At 40.9% G+C, this 20742-nt stretch overlaps 1 protein-coding gene across 1 annotated transcript in view; it reads left to right on the forward strand.

Moving 5' to 3' along the window:
- CPQ (carboxypeptidase Q) overlaps window positions 1–20742 on the forward strand; it is a 167282-nt gene that overhangs the window by 15841 nt on the left and 130699 nt on the right. Inside the window, exons 3-4 of the mRNA XM_082479462.1 lie at window positions 9312–9768; window positions 20476–20683. Of these exons, the coding sequence (XP_082335588.1) occupies window positions 9342–9768; window positions 20476–20683 (635 nt within the window). The 5' untranslated portion in view covers window positions 9312–9341. The remainder of the gene's footprint in view (window positions 1–9311; window positions 9769–20475; window positions 20684–20742) is intronic.

Below are 20742 nucleotides of genomic sequence, written 5' to 3' on the forward strand. Positions count from 1 at the left end.
TAATGATTTTAATGGTGGTAACACCCGTTAGCCTGGTTACAGGCTGTATGTGCTAAAGCTCTTTTATATAAGGGCACCATAAAAGGTGAAGATGCAAATGATCTTGCCCTGTAGTATCAAAGACAGTAGTTAGCTATGGACAAATGGATCAGACACTAGGTGGAATCATCCTTAAAGTAGCTGCTTAGCTACTATTAAACATATCTTCTTTATACACTGTCTGCGCTACTAGTGTAGCATTGTGCTGTACATTTCATTCTCTTATACTGTTCATTGGAGCTGGAAAAGACTTATTTCTTGCCTGTAATTTGTCTTATTCTTCTGCGTACCTAAGACCTTTCGCCCTTGATTTTTTTTATTCCTTTCAGCTTGTGTTTATGGCTTCCTTTCATATTCTGAATCACAGATTTAGGTTGGAAGACATCTTTTGAGCTTATCTAGTCCAAATGCCCTGTTTATGCAGGGTCAGCTGCAGCAGGTTGTCCAGGCCCACGCCTGGTCAGGTTTTGAACATTTCCCCATTTGGACACTTCTCAGCCTCCCTGGGCAACCCATTCCAGTGTTTGACCACCCTCACAGTAAAAAAGTGCATACTTGTGTTTAGATGGAATTTCATGTGTTTCAATTTGTGCCCATTGCCTCTTGCTCTGTTGGCACCTCTGAAAAGGCCTGGGTCTGTCTTCATTCTTCCCATCAGGTATTTAAACCAATTGATGAAATCCCTCCTAAATAATTTCTTCTCCAGGCTGAACAGTCCCAGCTCTCTCAGCCTCTCCTCGTGGGAGACATACTCCAGTCCCTTAATCATCTTTGTGGCCCTTTATTGGACTCTATTCAGTGTATCCATGTCTCTCTTTTACTGGGGAGCCCAGAAATGGACAAGTACTCCAGGTGTGGCCTCACCAGTGCAGAGCAGAGGGGAAGGATCACCTCCCTTGACCTGCCTGCAACACTCTTCCTAATGCAGCCCACCAGGCTGTTGGTCTTTGCCCGTGAGGTTGCATTGCTGACTCATGCTTAGCTGGTCCACCAGGACCCACATGATCTTTCTCTGCCAAGCTGCCTTCCAACTGGGTGGCTGACAGCCTGTCTTGGTGCACGCGGATTAGTCCTCTCCAGATGCAGGACTTTCCATTTCCCCTTGTTGCACTTCATAAAGTTCCTGCCTGCCTATTTCTCCATTCATTCTGAGCAGCAGCACAACCATCATGTACATCAGCCACTCCTCCTAGCTTCATATCGTCTGCAAATCTGTTGAGGCTGCACTCTGTCCAAGGACCCAGGTCATTAATGAAGATGTTGAAGAGTACTGGACCAAGTATTGACTTCTAGGAGACACCATTAGTTACTGGCTGCCAACTGGATGTTGTACCAATGTTCAAAACTGTCTGAGCTTGGCTGTTGAGCCAGTTTTCAATTCACCTCACCATCTGGTCATCATCAAGGTGTCTTCCTTGCTGCAGACTTTCCCTCTGAAATCTTCTGCTATGATTTTGTAGGAAGAAATCTCTCTCTTCTGTGGACTATATTTGGATCACGTCCTTCCTTTTGTATACGGGTCCAGGTACTGCCATGGCTGGATGCCCACTATCTGCTCCTCCTGAAGCTAAAAGAACTGGAACCATTTTACATTACTGCCTTTTAGCTTTGTGCTCCTTTTGGACCACAGAGTTTCCATGGTTCCTAAGCGTAGTCTTCAGAAAGCTGAGAGCCTACGTAACCCTTTAAGCTGGAAATGATGAAGCCCTGAGCCTTGCTGAAGTTTCTAAAGAGACCAAATTAATCTGGCATAAATGTGCAGTGTCTAGTATGTGAATGGCTTTCAGTTGTGCTCAAAATGGGAAGAGCAGCAATGGCAGCTCCCACTTTTTACTTAATATGCCAGTGACTGGAAGTCCCTTTGAAGAAGTGGAAGGTGGGAGTTGTAGGTTTTTACATGGTCTTGAGAGCTACACTTTTTAGGATAATATCCTAAACATGAGGCCGCAGACAAGGCTGGAGTGCGACCATTCTGTGTCCTTTCCATGTGTGAAAGATTTATAGGGTCAGAGAAATAAAATAGAGGGACTGTAACCTTCTGACAGACATTCTTGCCTCCTGGAAGGTAAGGGAAATCACAGATTCTTATCCCTAGTGTAGAAAATGGTTAGTTTGTACTAAAGATCCATGGAATGAGATGCATTAATATGGCTGGGAGAAAGGACTGTACTTCTTGAAAGTGTGTTTTCTTCCTATCTCATTTTTCTTTAAACTTCTACTGAAGATATTCAGTGAATAATTAAATGCATCAAACAATTGTGACTGTCCTTTTATTATTTTTTTTTTAGTTTGGCCAGCACCGCAATGTTCGCTTGCGAAGTCTAACAAGTGAGATGTGCAAAAATCAGTAGTCTCTTCTCCCAGATGATTTACTGGGGTGATAAACTTAATGTTGCAGAGACTGGGACAACAGATGTGCTATGCTTTCCCTGAATTAGCAATGGAGTGATTCCTGTATTGTGGTCCAAGTGAGTATGATGTTACTTTACCTAGCAGGGAATTACTTCTGAACGCTGCTAGCTTTTGGCCAAATTATGCTGGACTATTCAAGAAAAGCACAATAAATTATGCTCCCATTCTTGTGTCCTTGCCCAGGGTTTGAATTTAGTTATGGACCTCTTAAAATTCAGTGGCAGGTAATGAAACACTGTGCATGGTGGGAGTATGTTACATCCACAAAAGCTGTTGAAATATGTCTCTTCTTAGTGTTCAGTGGGAAATTCTTGGAAAAAGTGTGGCTCTTAAATGCAGCTCCTCTGGGGCAGCCTTTGGAGTGAGGATGCTGCTGGTTTTGAATGAGGCCAGGAAAAGCAAGGGAAGAATTTCTTAGGTAAGGGAAATGTGATAACTGTGGTTTCATTTCTTCATTGAAAAAATGCGTGAAGTTGGTAGCTGGGGGCTCTTTGAGGTTGCCAATGCTAATTAAACAATCCCCCTGTGTTCTCTGTTTAACAACTAAATTTATCAGCTTTGTCTGGTAGGTTTTGCAAACCGTTAAACAAACAAAACCCCAAACCTTAAGTTTTTGAAACTAACTGTACAAAGTTGTTGTCTTACTCCACTCAGCAAGAATTTGTTTTATGGTGGAAATCAGATTATCTTTCTTGCTTCTTTGTGGATGATGAACTTGGCAAAAATCAGGGAACGAGCATGGTCATCCTGAGAAAATTACTGATGTCTCTAGCAGAGGATATCTATGAGCATGTAATTAACTGGTCCAAAGGGAAGCAACATGGGGAAAGTACAGAGCGGAGCAATAAAAATACACCAACACCCTCTGTACAGTATAACCACAAATAAACAGTAACTCAGACTAGAAAAGGCATTAAACAGTTCTCTGTAAGTGTCCCAAGATAACCCGAGTCTTCTGCTCCTGGTTGTGTAAGACTTTTGCCCTGTCTGTCTCGCAGGGAGAGAGGAAATCTGTGTGATACATTTCTCATTCATAGATGAAATCTCAGATGATTTTTGTTGTTCTTTTGGGAAAATTACACTTCACTGTGAAGAATTTGTTACTGCCTTGATCTCAAGTTTAGGGGACATTTGAATAGTTAAAGAGAATAACTTAATATTTTTATATTGCTAAAGCTATTGTTTAACTTGCTGTTTATGAAAAGACCCATAAAGACCTATAAAAGGCTGGCAGTCTGTACAGGGTATCATATGAGGTAGGTTTGGTGACTCAAAAAATTTTGTGTGTGTGGTTTTTTTTGGGCTTTATTGAGTTGTTTGGTGTGGTTTTGTTGTTTTGTTTTTTTTTTTTTTTTTTTCTTCTGGTGGTGTATGGATCCTAGAAGTGTGGTTTAATCCTTTCACTGTTTCTGTTGCTTACTTCTGCATTGCACAGCCGGTGTTTCAGATGGCATCTTATGAATGCATGCCTTGTAGGTCATCCCCCCTTTCTGTGGGTTGCCTCTTCTGTTTACACTGACGAATCTGTGCTTCTAAGTGCCCATACACTAATGGGGAATAAATATGAGGAGTTGGAGATCTGTGTGCAGTTGCAGGGCTGTGATCTTGTTGGCATTGTGCGGAGAGATAGCTCACATGACTGGAATGCTGCAATGGATAGATATATGCTCTTTAGGAAGGACAGGCTGGGAAGAAAAGGAGGTGGAGTTGCCCTTTGTGAGAGGACAGCTGGAGTGCTTGGAGTTCTGCCTGGGGATGGATGATGAATCAACCGAGACCTTATGGATAAGGATTAAAGACCAGACCAATATGGGTGACATTGTAGTGGCTGTCTGCTATAGGCCACCTGATCAGGAAAAACAAGTAGATGAGACCTTGAGAGCTAGAAGTAGCTTCTCATTTGCAGGCCCTGATGCTCATGGTGGACTTTAACCATCCCAATATATGCTGGAGGGCCAGCACAGCATGTTATAAGCAGTCTAGGAGGTTCCTTACACAGGTATAGAGAAACCAGCAAGGAGACGTGCTCTGCTGGACCTCATACAAGCAAGAAAGGGCTGGTTGTGGTATGAAGGTCGAGGGCAACATTGACTGCAGTGACCATGAGATAATGGAGTTGAGCATTCTAAGAGCAGGGCATAAAATGATATCACAGTGCTGGACTTCAGGAGAGAAGACTGACCTCTTCAAAGATCTGCTTGATAAAAGTCCTGTGGGATAAGGCCCTGAAAGAGGGAAGAGGACCCCAAGAAAGCTTGTTAATATTCAAGCATCACCTGTTCCAAGCTCAAGAACAGTTCATCTCAACAAGCAGGAGGGCAAGCAAAGATGCCAGGAGGCCTGCATGGATGAACAAGGAGCCCCTGGCAAAACTCAGACATAAAAAAGAAGCGTACAGAAGGTGGAAGCAGGGACAGGTGACCTGGGAGGAATATAGAGGTGCTGTGTAAGCATGCAAGGATGAGTTTAGGAAAGCCAAAGCCCACCTGGAGCTGAATCTGACAATGAATGTGAAGGGCAACAAGATCTTTTGTAATGACGTATGCAGCAAATGAAAGACTAAGGAAAAGGTGGGCCTGCTGCTGAATGCGGTAGGGGATCTATTGACACAAGATGTGGAAAAGGTTGGAGAACTGAATACCTTCAGTTTTTATTAGTAGGACCCGTGTTCAGAAATCCCAGGTCCTGGAGACTGGGGGAAAGTTTGGAACAAGGAAGTGTTACCTGTGGTGAAGAGGGTCAGGTGAGAGAATACTTAAGAAAACTGGACATCCATAGGTCCGTGGGCCCTGGTGGAATGCACTCGCAAGTGCTGAGGGAACTGGCCGATGTCATTGCGCAGCCATTCTCAATTGTCTTTGGAAGATCATGTCAATCAGCAGAAGACTGGAAGAGAGCAAACATCATGCTTATTTTCGAAAAGCACAGGAAGGAGGACCTGGGGTTGTGCTGACATTCAGTGGGAACTGAACAGGCTGGAGAAATAGGCTGACAGGAACCTCATGAAGTTCAACAAGGGGAAATGAAAAGTCCCGCACCTGAGGAGGAACAACCCCGTGCACCCAGGCATGCTGGCGGCTGCCCAGCTGGAAAGCAGCTTTGCAGAAAAGGATCTGGGGGTCCTGGTGGATACGAAGTTGAATGAGGCAGCAATGTACCTTGGTGTCAAAGGCCACCAGCCTGGTGGGCTGCATTAGGAGGAATGTTGCCAGCAGTTTGAGGGAGGTGATCTTTCTCTGCTTAGCTCTGGTGAGGCCATACATGGAGTATTGTGTCAAGTTCTGGGCTCCCCAGTATGAGAGAGATGAGTAAGGGATTGGAGCATTTTCCATATGAGGAATGGCTGAGGGGGCTGGGACTGTTGAGCCTAGAGAAGAGAAGGCTCACAGGGATCTCATCAGTGGGTATAAATACCTGATGGAGGGTGCAAAGAGGATGGAGCTGGGCTCTTTTCAGTGATGCCCAGTGACAGGACCAGAAACAATGGGCACAAACTGAATCACAGGAGGTTCCATCTGAACATCAGGAAGCATTTTTTACAGTGTTGGTGACTGAGGTGGAACAGGTTGCCCAGAGAGGTTGTGGAGTCTCCATCCCTGGAGACATTCAGAAGCCATGCAGATGTGGTCCTGGGCAGCGTGCTCTAGATGGCCCTTCTTGAGCAGGGGGATTGAGCAAGATGAGCTCCAGAGGTCCCTTCCAACTTCAACCATTTTGTGATTGCATGATAAGCACTTTACTGACTTTCCAGAAGTTATGCTTTAAAGTTACAAGTGCTTTCTTATAGTAAGATAGGAAGGGTAAGCATTCACATTCTTAGTACCAGCTAGACTCTTTACTGAGAGTGGTAATTCAGTTTTTCCTAGCGTGCTTTGCTACTGCTAAGATGAAGCTTCTTTGGAAGAATAAAGTGAATAAAAACCTGACAAAAAGCAGAAGTAAAGCAGCAACTGTAACTACCAAAGTTACATCTGAATTTCCCAGATTCATGTTTATCTCAGCATTTTTCTTGAACAAGAGGAAGTCAAATGAGTAGTTCCTGCAGTCTACACTGCGACAAAAATTTCTAGGTCTAAGTATAAGTACGTTGAAACTAAGACAGGACAGGAGAGGAGATGGGACAAGATACATATTAGATGTGATGTCAGAATTCATTGTATATTAAGGTAACTTCATTATGTCAAAGGCTTATTTTTATTTATTTTTAGCAAATGCTGGAAGATGGTCCAGAATGAACATCTTGAGAAAATGAGTTCATCTATTTGTGGTTCATTCTAACAAACATAAGTGGAAAGGTGGTTTCTGAGCTTAGATCATTCAGAATGGATCTTGCAGAAGCTTCGAATACAACTGTGGCATGTGCTCACAGAGGCACAAAACTGGTGTAACCTCATCTTTACTCTCTCAGGAATTGTCTTGACTGTTGGTTTGCTGTGTGGCTTCTGGGGGTGGGAGTTAATTCAGGAATATCCTGCAATCGATGTTCTGTGGTGGGCAGATGAGGTAGATAGTCTGGTCCCTTATGGCATTATGATTTACACAGCTATTTGGTTATTGTGAAATTTGCCTACTCCATAAAATGACTGAAAACTAATGCTCCACTAAGGCTGCTGTAGTGTGCAATTGTCTGAAAATAAGGAGGATTTTTTTGTATTTTGCATGTGAATATCATAAGTGGATATAATGTATGCAAATAGGTGTGTATATACATACACACACACTCGTACCCTCCCCCCTCCCCCGGCCTTTGTACTGGCTCTCGGTATGCATATAACATCATGAACCAAAAATACAATGTAAGTATATTGTCATGATTTCTCAGGTCAGTGATTATAAAAGGAAGACTATAACTCTCCAGAAATACTATGTAAATACAAACTGGTAAGAAGAATAACGTGGAAGAATAACGTCCTAGTAGACAGTAAATTATCCATGAGCCAGCAATGTGCCCTTGTTGCCAAAAAGGCCAATGGAATCCTGGGCTGCATAGGGAAGAGTGTGGCCAGTAGGTCGAGGGAGGTCATTCTCCCCCTCTACTCTGCACTGCTGAGGCTACAACTGGAATACTGTGTCCAGTTTTGGGCTCCCCAGTTCAAGAGGGACAGGGAACTGCTGGAGCGAGTCCAGCGAAGGGCAACTAAGATGATTGAGGGCTTGGAGCATCTCCCTTATGAGGAAAGGCTGAGAGAGCTGGGACTCTTATGGCATACAAGTATCTAAAGGGTGGGTTGAAGGAGGATGGAGCCAGGCTCTTTTCAATGGTTCCCTGTGACAGGATGAGGGGCAATGGGCACAAGTTAGAACACAGGAAGTTCCGTTCAAATACACGGAAAAACTTCTTTACGGTGAGGGTGACAGAGCACTGGCACAGGCTGCCCAGGGAGGTTGTGGAGTCCCCTTCCCTGGAGATTTTCCAGACCCGCCTGGATGCAGTCCTGAGTAATGTGCTCTAGGCAATCCTGCTTTAGCAGGGGAGTTGGACTAGATGATCTCTAGAGGTCCCTTCCAAATCTGAAAACTCCGTGATTCTGTGAAATCCTAACAGCAAAAGTTTTTAGTAATACTTCTGCCATGCAGGTCTGATTTACCCATATTTTATCTATATTAGCCCACTAATTGGTCCTTTGCGATTAGTAGAACAATTGTTTCCAAGAAAAATGTATTTTGTAGAGTAGAGGCTAACGTTTGCCTTTAGTGTTACTCTTTTTTAAGGGAAATTATGTTCTTTTTCAAAAATATTGGTATCTCCATGAAAGTCTATGAAAACGGCAAAAGTGCTGAACCAAAATCTTTTTGGGCTAGTAGTAATTGTCACTTCACTTGACTGTAAGTAATTACTTGTTTTTTAAGTCTCATAATAGCTGCAGCTACAGAGCTGATTTAAAGGCCTTATTTCTTATTCCTAATTTTTATCATTCAAATTGCAGCCTGATTTAAATTCAAAGGAAAATGAAACAATTACATTTCCTTTTGTGTATATCAATAAAGACATTTGTATTTTGGGTTTGGATAATCATACTTCCTATTTTATAAAAGAGCTTTGCAACTACTCCAACTGATTCCAGAGATTTTTTTTTGTCAATTCAGTTAATAGTATAGACAAACTGTTGCTTTTATGGGATTGAAAATTTGTAAGATCTTAAAAATGAGAACTTTTAACGATAAGATGTATAAAGTATAAAGCATTAGCAGAGATAACTCTTGGTATTCAACACAGTTGAATGGTGCTGCAACTCTCTACAGTGCTGCTGAAGTCAGTCCTTAAGAGATATACCGGTTAATAAGAAATTGTGCTTCTCTGGTAGTCATGGATTTATGCAATGAAGAAATTCATACTTTCTGCTTGGGGGCATTGGATCTAAATTGCTCTGACATCTTTCTAGTGCCACAGAAAGTGCTTTCCTGATTATGAAGATAGAGATTAAGAAGCACTTTTATTCGTGAATGGTTTAAGAAATGTCCAGATGTTTTCTGTGAAGACATTTGATTTGGCACTTCTGGCAAATCCTGCTCCTAACAGAAAGGAGATGCAAAGCTCCTCCTGGACAGGAGCAGCCCTGGCTTTTGATTCGGTGAAGGATGTGATTATTTAAAGAGATGCAGCATTCCAAGGATGTTTCTGAAGACCACAACAAAGGTTGTGTCTAGTTGTTTAAGTATCTTTTTCATTTGCTTTCAATAATTGTGTTTCCAAGTTGAGTTTACTTTCCTGCCAGTTCCGAGCAAGGCATTTTCCTGATAAATGGATTTTTTTCTCATTTTGGTCTGTCTGCCAATCCAAATAACAAAATAAGAGTATTGCTGATAGCTGTATGATTTTTTTAATATTCTTTTTTATTTTCTTTTTGTCTCTCCAACAGGCCATCTGTGGAAAAGAAAAAAGAGAAAAAATGAAGTATGTGTTTTTAATATTTTTCATGAATTTATTACCGCAATATGCTGGGAAATCTTTGAGAAGAGATGACAGTTACCCAAAAACATTTGAAGATATTAAAAATGAGATAGCTGGCTATACTGATGTTGCTAAAGCTATTATTGATCTTGCTGTTCATGGAAAAGCTCAGAACAGATCCTATGAAAGATTAGCAGTTTTTGCTGATACCATAGGACCTAGACTCAGCGGTTCGAAAAATCTAGATGCAGCCATCCAGTATATGTTCAATGCCCTGCGGGAAGATGGGCTGGAAAATGTGCATCTGGAGCCTGTGAAAGTACCACACTGGGAAAGAGGAGAAGAGTTTGCAATGATGCTGGAGCCAAGAAATCACAGCATTGCTATTTTGGGGCTTGGGAGCAGTGTTGCAACTCCTCCAGAAGGTAACTCTTCCTTTTGGAACTAAGTATCACATGCTTTTTAACCCCAAAGTGTATTATACCCCTAACAACTTCTTCTCTCAATGGACTAACTGAAGTTTTCTTCCTGCTGTAATAGTTCTGCAAGACAAGATGCTATTTTTCTGGGTCTTTTCTGTATGACATGGCTGGGAATGATGCAGTTTGGTTTAATTCAGTTTGATTGAACCAGTCTGTAAAATTAAACTTGATTTCTGAATTCTCCATTAAATCTATACCCTTTTGTTTAACACTGCTGAACCTCATTTGCAAAGATTCTGCTCCTCCACTGAGGTTGGTGGGCAACTTGTTTTTGTGACCTGGGTTTTCCAGCCCTTCTTTTCATTTTGGCCAGAGAAGTTCTCCATGGGGTGTTGAGTTGACACGTGATTTCTGCTCTTTCTGTCATGCCTTGTCCTACTAAGCTCAGCATTTCACTCTGACAAAAACCAAGAGAGCATGAAGAGGAGGAGAATCCCGTGATTAGCTTGGAAAGTGCCAGCCCCTTGCTAAGTGTGGTAGTTGGTATCTGTTTGTCCATTCCTTCCTGCACCTCTTCCTTATTCTCTCCACTTGCTCTCTCATGCTCACCTTGGAAATGTCTTTGTCTCATCTGTTACTGAACTGTGTGTTTCCTTTTAGTGGGTAATGTGTGATATGTTACTTCGGGAACAAGAATGATCATTAGCTGGGCTCAGCAAAATTCAAGTGTTTTCACCACCGCTCCCCCCTTCCCTTCCTCCCCCCCCCAAATTGCTTGCTTGCAAACAAAATAATATATAAGATTCTCTTTTTGTACATACTGATGTGGGGCTTTCTCAGGATTGCTACTTTAAGGCCGGAAGACAACCTTCTTCTGTGACTGCTCTCCATAAATAACAACAGACTTATTCCTAGACCAGTTCAAAAACATTCTACTTCCTTTATGAGAAAATAAATTTAGTTTAGGAAATAAAAGGTAACATGATACTCGTAACTTTTTTATGAATTGTAAATTTTTGTAATAGTGAGCGCTCTGTTTGAAATGAAACAAATACTGTATAAAAGCTATTTGTTTAGAAAAAGCATATAGCCCTTCAAAACACAACAAATAAAACTGGGTAATTTAAGATACGTTTGGAATAAATCTTACTTGGTTTGGGAAACTATTACTTAAAATTTTATCTGAGGTATTTCTGTAATATTGAGGTAAACACATGCTTATAATGCAAAACAGCTAAAACCATTAATAGTATCTGTTTATCCTATGATATGTCTAAGGCTTAGTGCTTTGATAGGAGAATATTTACAGCAAAGGTTAAACATACAGCTTATTTTGTATCCTTTCCAGTCCTGTTCCAAGCTTCCTAAAAAGAAAGCTAGAATTAAAATGGCGTTTTTGGTATTGAGCAAGTGTCACTGAACCTGTAAAGAGAACCAGCAATTTAATCTTGGTGAACACCTTCACATCCCAAGAAGCCTGTTTTTTGCTTCCCTTTCTTAGCTGTGCAGTTATTTGCACTTGCCTTACTCCTATGTTTGCCTTTTCTCGTTGAGAGGAATACTGAATTGGCATATTTAAAAATGCTCACAGAGGCTAATTGTGTCCTCCTTTTTCATCGGTAAAGATCTTATTATACTGATGACTAAATGGTCGGGCTGGTACCTGTAGCTGGTGGTGTCTTGGAAGATAAGATTGTATTATCTGGCGCTGGTTTGTGCTGAGTATTGTTCAAAAAACCCCACATTATTCTTCCTCACCTCTTTACTTTCCTCTGAGATCTACTGTGTTTCTGAAGGGATGTACGTGTTGGTGCTAGAAGTCTGCATGGCAATGAGATCTCTCACAGAAGAGTGGGCAGTTTCTTATACTTGGTGGAATCATTTTGATTAAATATCTTACCTTCTGACTTAAAATTGTTAACAATTTCTGCTGGTCTCATCTTGCTCTGTGCAAGCTGTGACGGGTTTTTGTGCTTGAGGAGGTTATGTGGGGTAGCTGGTCTCTGGTGAGCTCTTGGCTCTCATTCTTCCAATCGCTGGACCGGCCACCTGGCTGATGGAAATGCCTGGGGAGAGCCACTCGTCACCAGCCTCTCCGGACAAGAGAATTGCAAGGTGTGTTGCTCAGAAAAGCACCTGTCCTAAAACTCCCACTCATCCCAAGCATGGAATAAAAAAAATGTGTGGTTAGACTATTAAAACCACCGCCTCAATCATTTCTGAGGAATTCATTCCCAGATCCGCTCCCTCTGCTCTAACCAGCAATTGTCACCATGCTCTATTCCTGAGAAGAAGGGATAGATAGCTGCCCTAAATCACATTGGAAATATTTGAACAGGTAATCCCTGAAGGTGTTTGGTATGAGCTTGATAGTTATTGTGCTCTTTAAATCAGTGTTCCTATCAGGATATGTTTTGGACCCCTCAGTTTACAAGCTACTCTCTCTGTAGAGCCCTGACAAATCCCTTCCTTGACACTAGTGATGTCTACTTAGAGCCAGAGGATGGCACTGGCTGGACTTCTTGTCTTTTAAGCTCTGGGCATGGGGTTAAGATGAGAGTGGGTGACTCACCCATCCCAGCAGGAGGTACAGGAGACCATTTCTTACTTTTTCATCCTCTCAGTTACATCCTGTATTCCTCTGTTCCCATTCTGTGCCCCCAGGCTTGAGGCCTGATGAGCTAAGAAAATAGGAAGCATTGGCAGAAACTTAGTGTTGCATCTCTCTGGATGTGTTTAGTGCTTCGTGCTGGACTCAGTGGCCCCTGATACCCTCAGAGCTCCTTCTGGAGCTCAGCTCCCCAAGCTAGTGCTCTGAAGAGCCCTTTATTAGCTTAACAGTGGTGAGAAACTTGGTTTGGATGTTGGAAATCCAGAGTTTATTATCCCTTCAGTCTATGGAAATTGAAACCAGTGTTTCCTAGGAGTGACCCAATGGCCAGAGCACACACTGAGACTGCTTGCTTTCCATTTCGGCATATGCCATGCAAGTGTGTGGAAAAAAATTCATGATCCTTTGGGGCAGGAACAGGAAGCCCTATATAGTAGGAGTATTTTAGCCATGGAGCCTGAGCCAGCATTGACTCCAGGATGCAAGGAGTATCTCTTCCTGCAGGTCTTCCATCTATCTAACCCATGCCTATGGAGTTGAAAACCTTATGGGATGTGGACAGAGCTTTGCCTGTTTATTGGATTTGCTGGGATTTGCCCACTTTGGCTCAGATACGATTTTGGCATAGAGCTGGTTGGCTCACTTGAGTTTGGAAGAGTTCTGATGATGTGCAGGAGGCTTCTTGGTACATTGTGGTCTTGTGGATAAAATCCACATTTTGCTATTTTCTTCTTCAGGACTGAGCAATGAACCAGGATGTCAAGATTCCAGATTCAGTCTGATTTACACAGCAAAAAGGGCCAGCACAGAAAAGGTTAGATTTTTTTTTTACTGAAGAGGAAAAAAAAATCCTTTTCCCTTTCAGTGTTTCCCAAGATTTGAAAATGTTGGGTCAAAGAGAAAGTTTTCACTTCCTTTGATCTCCTTACAAGGAGGGAGTAACTTTCATGCCTGTCTTAGTGACAGGGAGAAGAGAAACAGGAAACACAGAGATTGAAAATGGTCATCACCTTGAAGAAATGAATTCCTAGGTAACAAACAGGATTGAATGTTAGGAAGTGCTCAGTTTAGGGAGCTGAAAAACTGGAGGTTTACCGTATTTAATCAATGTCCTTGTTTCATTTGCAGTGTTTCAACATTGGCAAAGCATACAGATATATATAGAGACTGTGTTGATTTCTAGTACTGATTATATCCCCCAAATTCTGAGGAAAATAGATATAATTGCTGCTTTGAGATCCCATAATTGAAGGAAAGTAGTAGTTTAGCAGATGTTTGACCATAAAATATCAAAGAATTCATATTTTTTGCATGTGTTTTAAAATGCACCCTCTTTTTCCTATGGGTGACCTCGCCCTTTCATTTTAAAGAAATACTGACAAGTAGAACCAGCCCCAGAATGCAGCCTGCCCAAAATGTCTCCTCGAAAAAGGAACAGTCTCTGGTTTCCATGTACTTTTTGTTGCCGAGAAACTGAAATAATATAAATATGAAGATGATATATTGGTAGACTTTTTCCTAGTTTTTGTGTTTGAGTCGTGGGTTTTTTTGTTTAACTATCAACAACATTTGGTCCAGCCTTGCTCTTATAGAAGGTGGTGGGAGTTTTGCCACTTAAATAATATGAAAATAGTTCCAGTCTGTTATTTACAAAATGGGGATAATATGTGTCTCAAAGCTGTTGAAGGCGTGTGCTGTTGCCGTAGGCTCACAGTCTTTTTAAGCTAAGGGTGCTGCTGAAAGAAGTGGTCTGGCCCCAGTCCTGGTTGATGTATTTTTCCCCAGTGTTGACCCTCCTTTTTTGTTTCTGTCTGGTGAAGTGGATTAGGGGAATTGTCTAGATTAACAAAAGGCCAACAAAAAAGTTAATTTTAATGTGTATCAGAGGAATTACCCTTAAATTGCCAGCATCTTGGATGACCACTGACCTACTGGGAGAGAAGGAGATCCTTCTGGAGGGACTTCTTGGGTACCCCCTTTGACAAGGGGTTCAGTGCTGAGAACAGGGGTTGGAGGGAGTCATAGGCATGAGAGCACAGTGCAAAGCCCTCCTGTTTTCTCTGGATCCTTCTTTTTCTGTGCATGAGGAGCTATTGATTCACATCTTGAGATCACGAGCCTCAGTATTGGCTCGTTTGTTTATTATTACTTAAAGCAGCGCTGCTTGCGGTATGATAATTTTGCTACTGTTTTTCTTGGAATGTAAAAGATGACGTCCATGAAGGACCTCAGACGCTGCGGTGTTCAGTGACCCAGTGTCTGGGAGAAAAGTTAGTTCAGTGGCATTTCAAAGATGTAAAGAGTAGGAGTAGCTGTGTGGCTTTGAGGGGGACATGCTGCCTGGGAAGGACATGGGTTCCAGTTGCTGCTTTAATGAATGTTCAAGTGAAATGTACAGATTGGCAGCAGCAAAAAATTGAATTTTCAGGTCTTGGCCCTTTTCAGTGTGGCCGAGTTGAGGGTGTTTACCTCAAGGATGGTAAGCCCAGGCTGAAGCTCCTGCCTCACGCTAATGGAGGCAGGATTTGAACATGATTTTTCTTTTCCCCTAAACTATTTAATCATTTATTCATATTATAATTCTTATATCAATATGTATTGATATATGTTGATAGAGCAAATGTGTTTCTAGGTGTTAAAGTATTTTAAATTTTCAGTCCATGCAAATAATTTTTGAGAGAGAAAAAATAAGTGATGATATGAATCTTTCATTTGCTTCAGCCTGACACCAAGCCTTAATTTGATGAGTTCATATGGACCCAGAATTTGGGTTTGTTTTTCTGAAAACCTAGTTGAATTATGTGGGACATTGGGGTAAAGCTGAACTAATTCCTGGAGAGAGCTGAAAAGCAACATGCTTTTAAAAGAGGTAAGATAGAAGTTTTAGGGGAAAAATGCTTTCTGGGCTGATTTTAGAGGATCCTGAATCTAAATCTAATTAGGTCCCTAATCTTTACTTAGCTTTCAAGGATATATTTGCCTTTTCCCTCTACTCCCCCAAACCTTCTTTTCTTTGGCCTGTCCCAATAACTCACTTTCTTCCCTGTCTCCAGACATAGATACTTACTTTTTCACTGTTGTGTGCTTCATCTTCTTACATCCTCATCCAGCAGTATGGTCCTGGCACGTGATCTGGTTCTGTGTAGGGTGCTATGGCATCCAGGGTCCAAGACTGCCATTTTTATCAGAGAACTGCTACATTTTAACTTCATATGGTCAGCTTTTTCCTATGACCCATGCAAAAAAAATTCTAGGTTCTCTGTAACTCTGTGAAAGAAGCTGCCTTGCATATAGGCACAAGACAGTGCACGTGGGCCATTTCTGAAAGAAGCAGAGAGGCATGGTACTTTTATCATGGGGAGATGATCGACTCGGAAGGACAGCTGGATGGTCAGAAAAGCTTGGGGCTACCACCTGCATGTGCTTAGGGTCACCATTGAATACAGCATACCTTGATATGGCAGCTTCCAGTACAAATTATCTTGGTGGGAGAGCTGAGGTGGAAATGGAGAAATTTGAGAAGTGGCAGCCATCCAGCAGACAAGAAAAGAGGAAATCAATGTGATCTGATGTCGCTGGTCTACGAGGCAGGGCTGCAATGATCAGGTAGGCTTCATGCACTGCTCTCGTGGTGTGCTGCTGCTCCTACTCTTTCTTTGTCTTCTTCCTACCATGAAGAAGTGCGTTGATTTCCTGCCTCTGCTGTCCTGATGCCTGGAATGGGGAGGTGGCACTCAGTCTCTCTCTTGCTGTCATGATTGCAGAGGCTGGAATGTGTTTCAGATACATTCTTCAACAGTTTTAAAACCTCCACCAGTACCAGAACAATTAGATGTGTTGTTGACTTTTTTTTGTGTTGATATTTCAGGCAGTATTTTATGCTTAGGATGCAAAGATTTTCAATATATAATGCACAGGGAAGTTTAACAGAGACTTAGTTCATGTAGTTTTGAGCCTTATTGTGTCTAGACCAAAAAATACTGTATTTTAAGCAAAAATTGCCTTGCCCATCCCATTGTTTATTTGACAGTGACAGCTTCAGTGCATATGGATCAGCAGCATTGCTGGTCCATAGTGTGATTTGTAAGAGAAATCATAATTCTTATGTTAACACGTGTGAAGTATATGAAGTTTGGAAGCTATGTAGAGGTGAGTTGTTCACTTGCTCTTACTGAAAAAAAATTATTGTCAAATTAATGATGGCTGCATTTGGTTTTTGAAATCTCCAAGGGACTGTTGCTGTGAACTGGATGACAAAAATGAGACTGGGGGAAAAAAGAAGGGAGTAAGGCCATAATGGAGTAATCAGGAAATTAGTATCCAGTAAGATTAAACAGTATGCAAATGGTATTTCTTCTTGTCTTTGCTAAATTCTTTTAATACAACATTTGATTGTAACTAACTAGGTTGAATTTCTGTCTGTTATGAGTTGAGTGTTTCTAGGATGGTAATAAATAAAAATCAATAGAGACTAGGTTCCCAAATCTCAGGAATTCCTGATACTCAATATGGTAAAGTCTTGCCTTGTCTTGTCCTGGTGTGGCCAGGAACAGCAAAAAGATTCTGTATGACATTTTCTTGGTGTTTTAAGAGATTCATCAGTTTTTAAAATGTGATAATAGGGTGGATTTTCCTTTTTTTTTTTTTTTTTTTTTTTGGTGCTCTTCTCTGAAACCTGTTACTGACACAGACAAATGCATAGCTCCAGATACTAAAATGGCTTAAACATTTGCTGCATTAATCTTGGAGAGAGTAAGTTATCTCATGGGGAATTCCCTTTGAACTAATCTACTTCTGGCATAACTGCTGACAGGTAAGGATGTGCTAGGAGGTGACTCTCCGGACAGAATTGTTCATGCCAAGAACCAAACTTCTGATGTATGGCAATGTTGCAGACAGCTGATTTACAGTATATATATAGATAATTGGACTTTCTGTAGCTAATAAAGTGTAACAGTAATCAGTCTGGCCTTCATCCTGCCTGTGACCGATTTTAGACTTTGCTAATCCGTACCATGCCATTTATTTCAACTGGCAGTGTGATTATCAAAGTTGTAGCATATCCAAGTGTTAAGATAGAAACGTACATTTCTGTGTACAGAGGACTTTGTAATATATAATTTTGTTGGTAAATTGTCTGCTTCTTCCCACCATTAACAGCCTTCCTGTACCTTAATTCTCAGAAATTACAGGGTACAATTTACTGTTTAATATGAGAAATAAGAGGAGACCCATAGTACTACATAGATTCTTTTGCTCGCTGGCCCAACACAGCAATATGTGTATTTCACATGGTGAGAACAAATAGCCTTCAGCTTCATATAGTCAGCCAAGTTTATCGTGTTTGTAATTCTGTCTTCTACGCTTCATGCCGTTTACTTAGCTAATTCCCCAAATGCTCCGTATTCATCTCTTGGACTGTAGGGGTTATAATCTTGATATCTTGCTTAAGTAAGCAGGCAATCCAGCTCCCTCCTTACATGGGTTTTCTGAAGACTTCTGTTCAAGAAGCCAAGCTCTGTATCAGATAATGATAGGAGTAAGAAAGAAAGAGAACAGCTTTTGATGTGGGAAGCAGAGCCATGAAGCACTGAATTGGCAGGAGATGCCAGGGGTAGAGGTTAGTTAATTTGCTTAAAGGCTCAGTAAGGTGAGGCATTTCTCATTTTGAAAAGGAATAACTCATTCCCCTTAAACTGGTAAACTGTTGGGTTTTTTGTTTCATTTCTCCCTTTGCACAGGAGGTCTTAGGGTGGTTTTGTATGTGTGCCCACATATTTATTTAAGATAAACATTCTTCTTGTCACTTCAATAGGTGAGACTGAAATGGTATGAAATGGGACTAAAATAAAATGAGACATTGAATTAGTCAGAAGTTACACAAGAGGGAAGTTTTTTGTTACACAAAGCACTGTGATAAATGTTTTATGTATACCATGCTGCCATTAAGTTAAACTTGCAGAGGGAACCTTTGGTTTGTTTTGTCAAAGGACGGCTTTATTTATTTATTTATCTTTGGGAACGTGCAAAGTAGAGATACTGGGCTGGAGTTTGCAGCTCCGTGTCCTTTTCCTTAGCTTTAATTCCCACAAATCTCACTGTACAAACTCCTGATGCCTGTCATTTAGGGAGGGCCATAAATGTACTTCTCCAAGATATTTCTCAGGGAGTATAGGTAGTTGCTAGCTGTCTGTAGAATTCTTTAAAAATCATCCAGAGTTGGTGTTTGTTCATGAATGTAGTAAAGTAATGCCAAGGAGAGTTACACTTCTCACTTCCCTTGACAAACAGTCACTAATACAATGTGTGCCCTTGCAGTGCCTGCTGCATGATCCAAGTGGAGCATGGGGGGAAGCTAATATGAAATATGAATTGCAGCATCAGCCTACTGAGACCATGACTTTTCTTGTGGAAAATGAAATTTTGCAGATACCTGGCTTTATTTCCAGTGGCTTGGTTCCATACCCAGAATGATCCTGTCACTGGGATGCTCCTTAGGTAGGCAGCTAAATCTGCAGTTCATTAGAAGCAGCCTGAGTCTTTTAGCATGCTCACCTACCCGCCAACAACAACTAGTAAAATTTGAAGGTGATTCTCTGGTTTGGCTCTCTGTGCCTCTTTCTGTAAAGCTAAGAATCTGAATAGTTACTCGGTTAAAATTTGTACACCTTTCACACTAGGTTAGTTCTGTAGCTAAAAATTACAGGCTTTTGCTGTAGCAGTAGATGTCTCTTGCCCTCTTCGTGGTGCACTCTTAAGAAAACAAACTTTTTTGTGTGTAACAGTTTCTTTAAGGTTTTGAAGTATACTCTAGTTTGATCTTAAAGAAGCCATGAATTTGGATACACTGGTGCTGGGAGAGATGATTTTCCTATGAGATGATTTTCAGTTCTTATGTATTGCAGTCTCAAATGCAAGTGTTTGAAATCTTCCCCAGATAATTCTTATGCCACAAAAGAAAGAAAAAAAAAGAGAAAGAGGACTTTCAAGGAGAAACATTTTCTTCTTAAAAACATGATAGTTTGACTTCTTCAATAAATCCTTGCTAGACATTTGTTATTAGTTTTAGTTTTCGTTGACATATTTTGTGGCATTTAGGTGAAATGTACAACATTAAAATTTCCGACATCCATTACTACTTCTATATTTTGAAGAATACTACCAACCCATGTTGTTAAGCAGTTTCTACTTATCTCTGTAACCAATCAAAAAAAAATGGGTTTTAAGCGTAGTGGTTATTTTAATGAATTACTTCTCAAATGCTGTGAAATATAGTTCCTCAATGTTCTAAGAAGTTAGAAGGATCCTCTGGCTTTGGGAAAAACTACTTATCTATAAAATCCTTTGTTTTTTCAAGCAAGATTGTATAGCAATTTAAAACTATTCCAACTATTAAAAACAAAGAGCTGGGTGGGATCTAACTTACCATGTGTGAATAGTTCCGCAGAAGTACCTGCCTGTGTTCTTTGTATCATATCTGGGAAAGATGTGTTCCTGGGAAAACTCCCAGAGGGAGATCCAGTAGAACTGTGATATTCTCCTGAATTAAATGTGAAGATTTTTTTTTTTATTTAGAAGCATACTGAAAATTTTGTTGAAACTGTAATGCTTTAATTTTGTTTCATTTATGGATTAAATAATTTTATGTGTTTCAGTCTAAAAATATGTGCTTCCAGTTGTCTTATATTAAGCTAAGTTGTTTAGCAACATATCAAAACAATTCCATGAAAAGATTACTTTTTTTATTAATCCCATAGGCAGCGTTTGCGACTGTTTTTGTACTAGAAATGATTGCAGTGAGGCATTAAAGCACATGCAGAGAACAGAATTCCCTCCATGTATCCTTCTTGCCCTTCAGGTTGTTTTAATACTAACCTGATCGCATGGGTTACAGAACTGTGTGTACTCGGTTCAGGGTGCTATTACAGCTATTTAGTACCAATCCCTGATGAAGCGTTTTACATAGTTTTCCCTTTCCAGTAAGAAGTTAAATCTGATTTCCTGTCTCCTGCACTGTCCATGCTTTTCTGTCAGTTAAAACTGGCTTTAGGAAAGTTGTAGGAAAGCAACGTTAAAACCACTGTAATATTTTCTTTCAGGAATTACAGCAGAAGTCATAGTGGTAGCCTCTTTTGATGAACTGCACAAAAGAGCTCAGGAGGCCAAAGGGAAGATTGTTGTCTACAACGAACCTTTCATCAGTTACGGTGAAACTGTGCAATACAGATCACAGGGAGCTGTGGAAGCTGCCAAAGTTGGGGCAGTGGCATCTCTCATTAGATCCATTGCTTCTTTTTCTATTCATAGGTAAGCATTTTTCTCTTTTCTCCTTGTGACTCACATTTCAGCCTTTAGTGCACATGTTG

The sequence above is a fragment of the Vanellus vanellus genome (assembly GCF_965231255.1).
Source record: "Vanellus vanellus genome assembly, chromosome: 2".
Classification (NCBI taxonomy): domain Eukaryota; kingdom Metazoa; phylum Chordata; class Aves; order Charadriiformes; family Charadriidae; genus Vanellus; species Vanellus vanellus.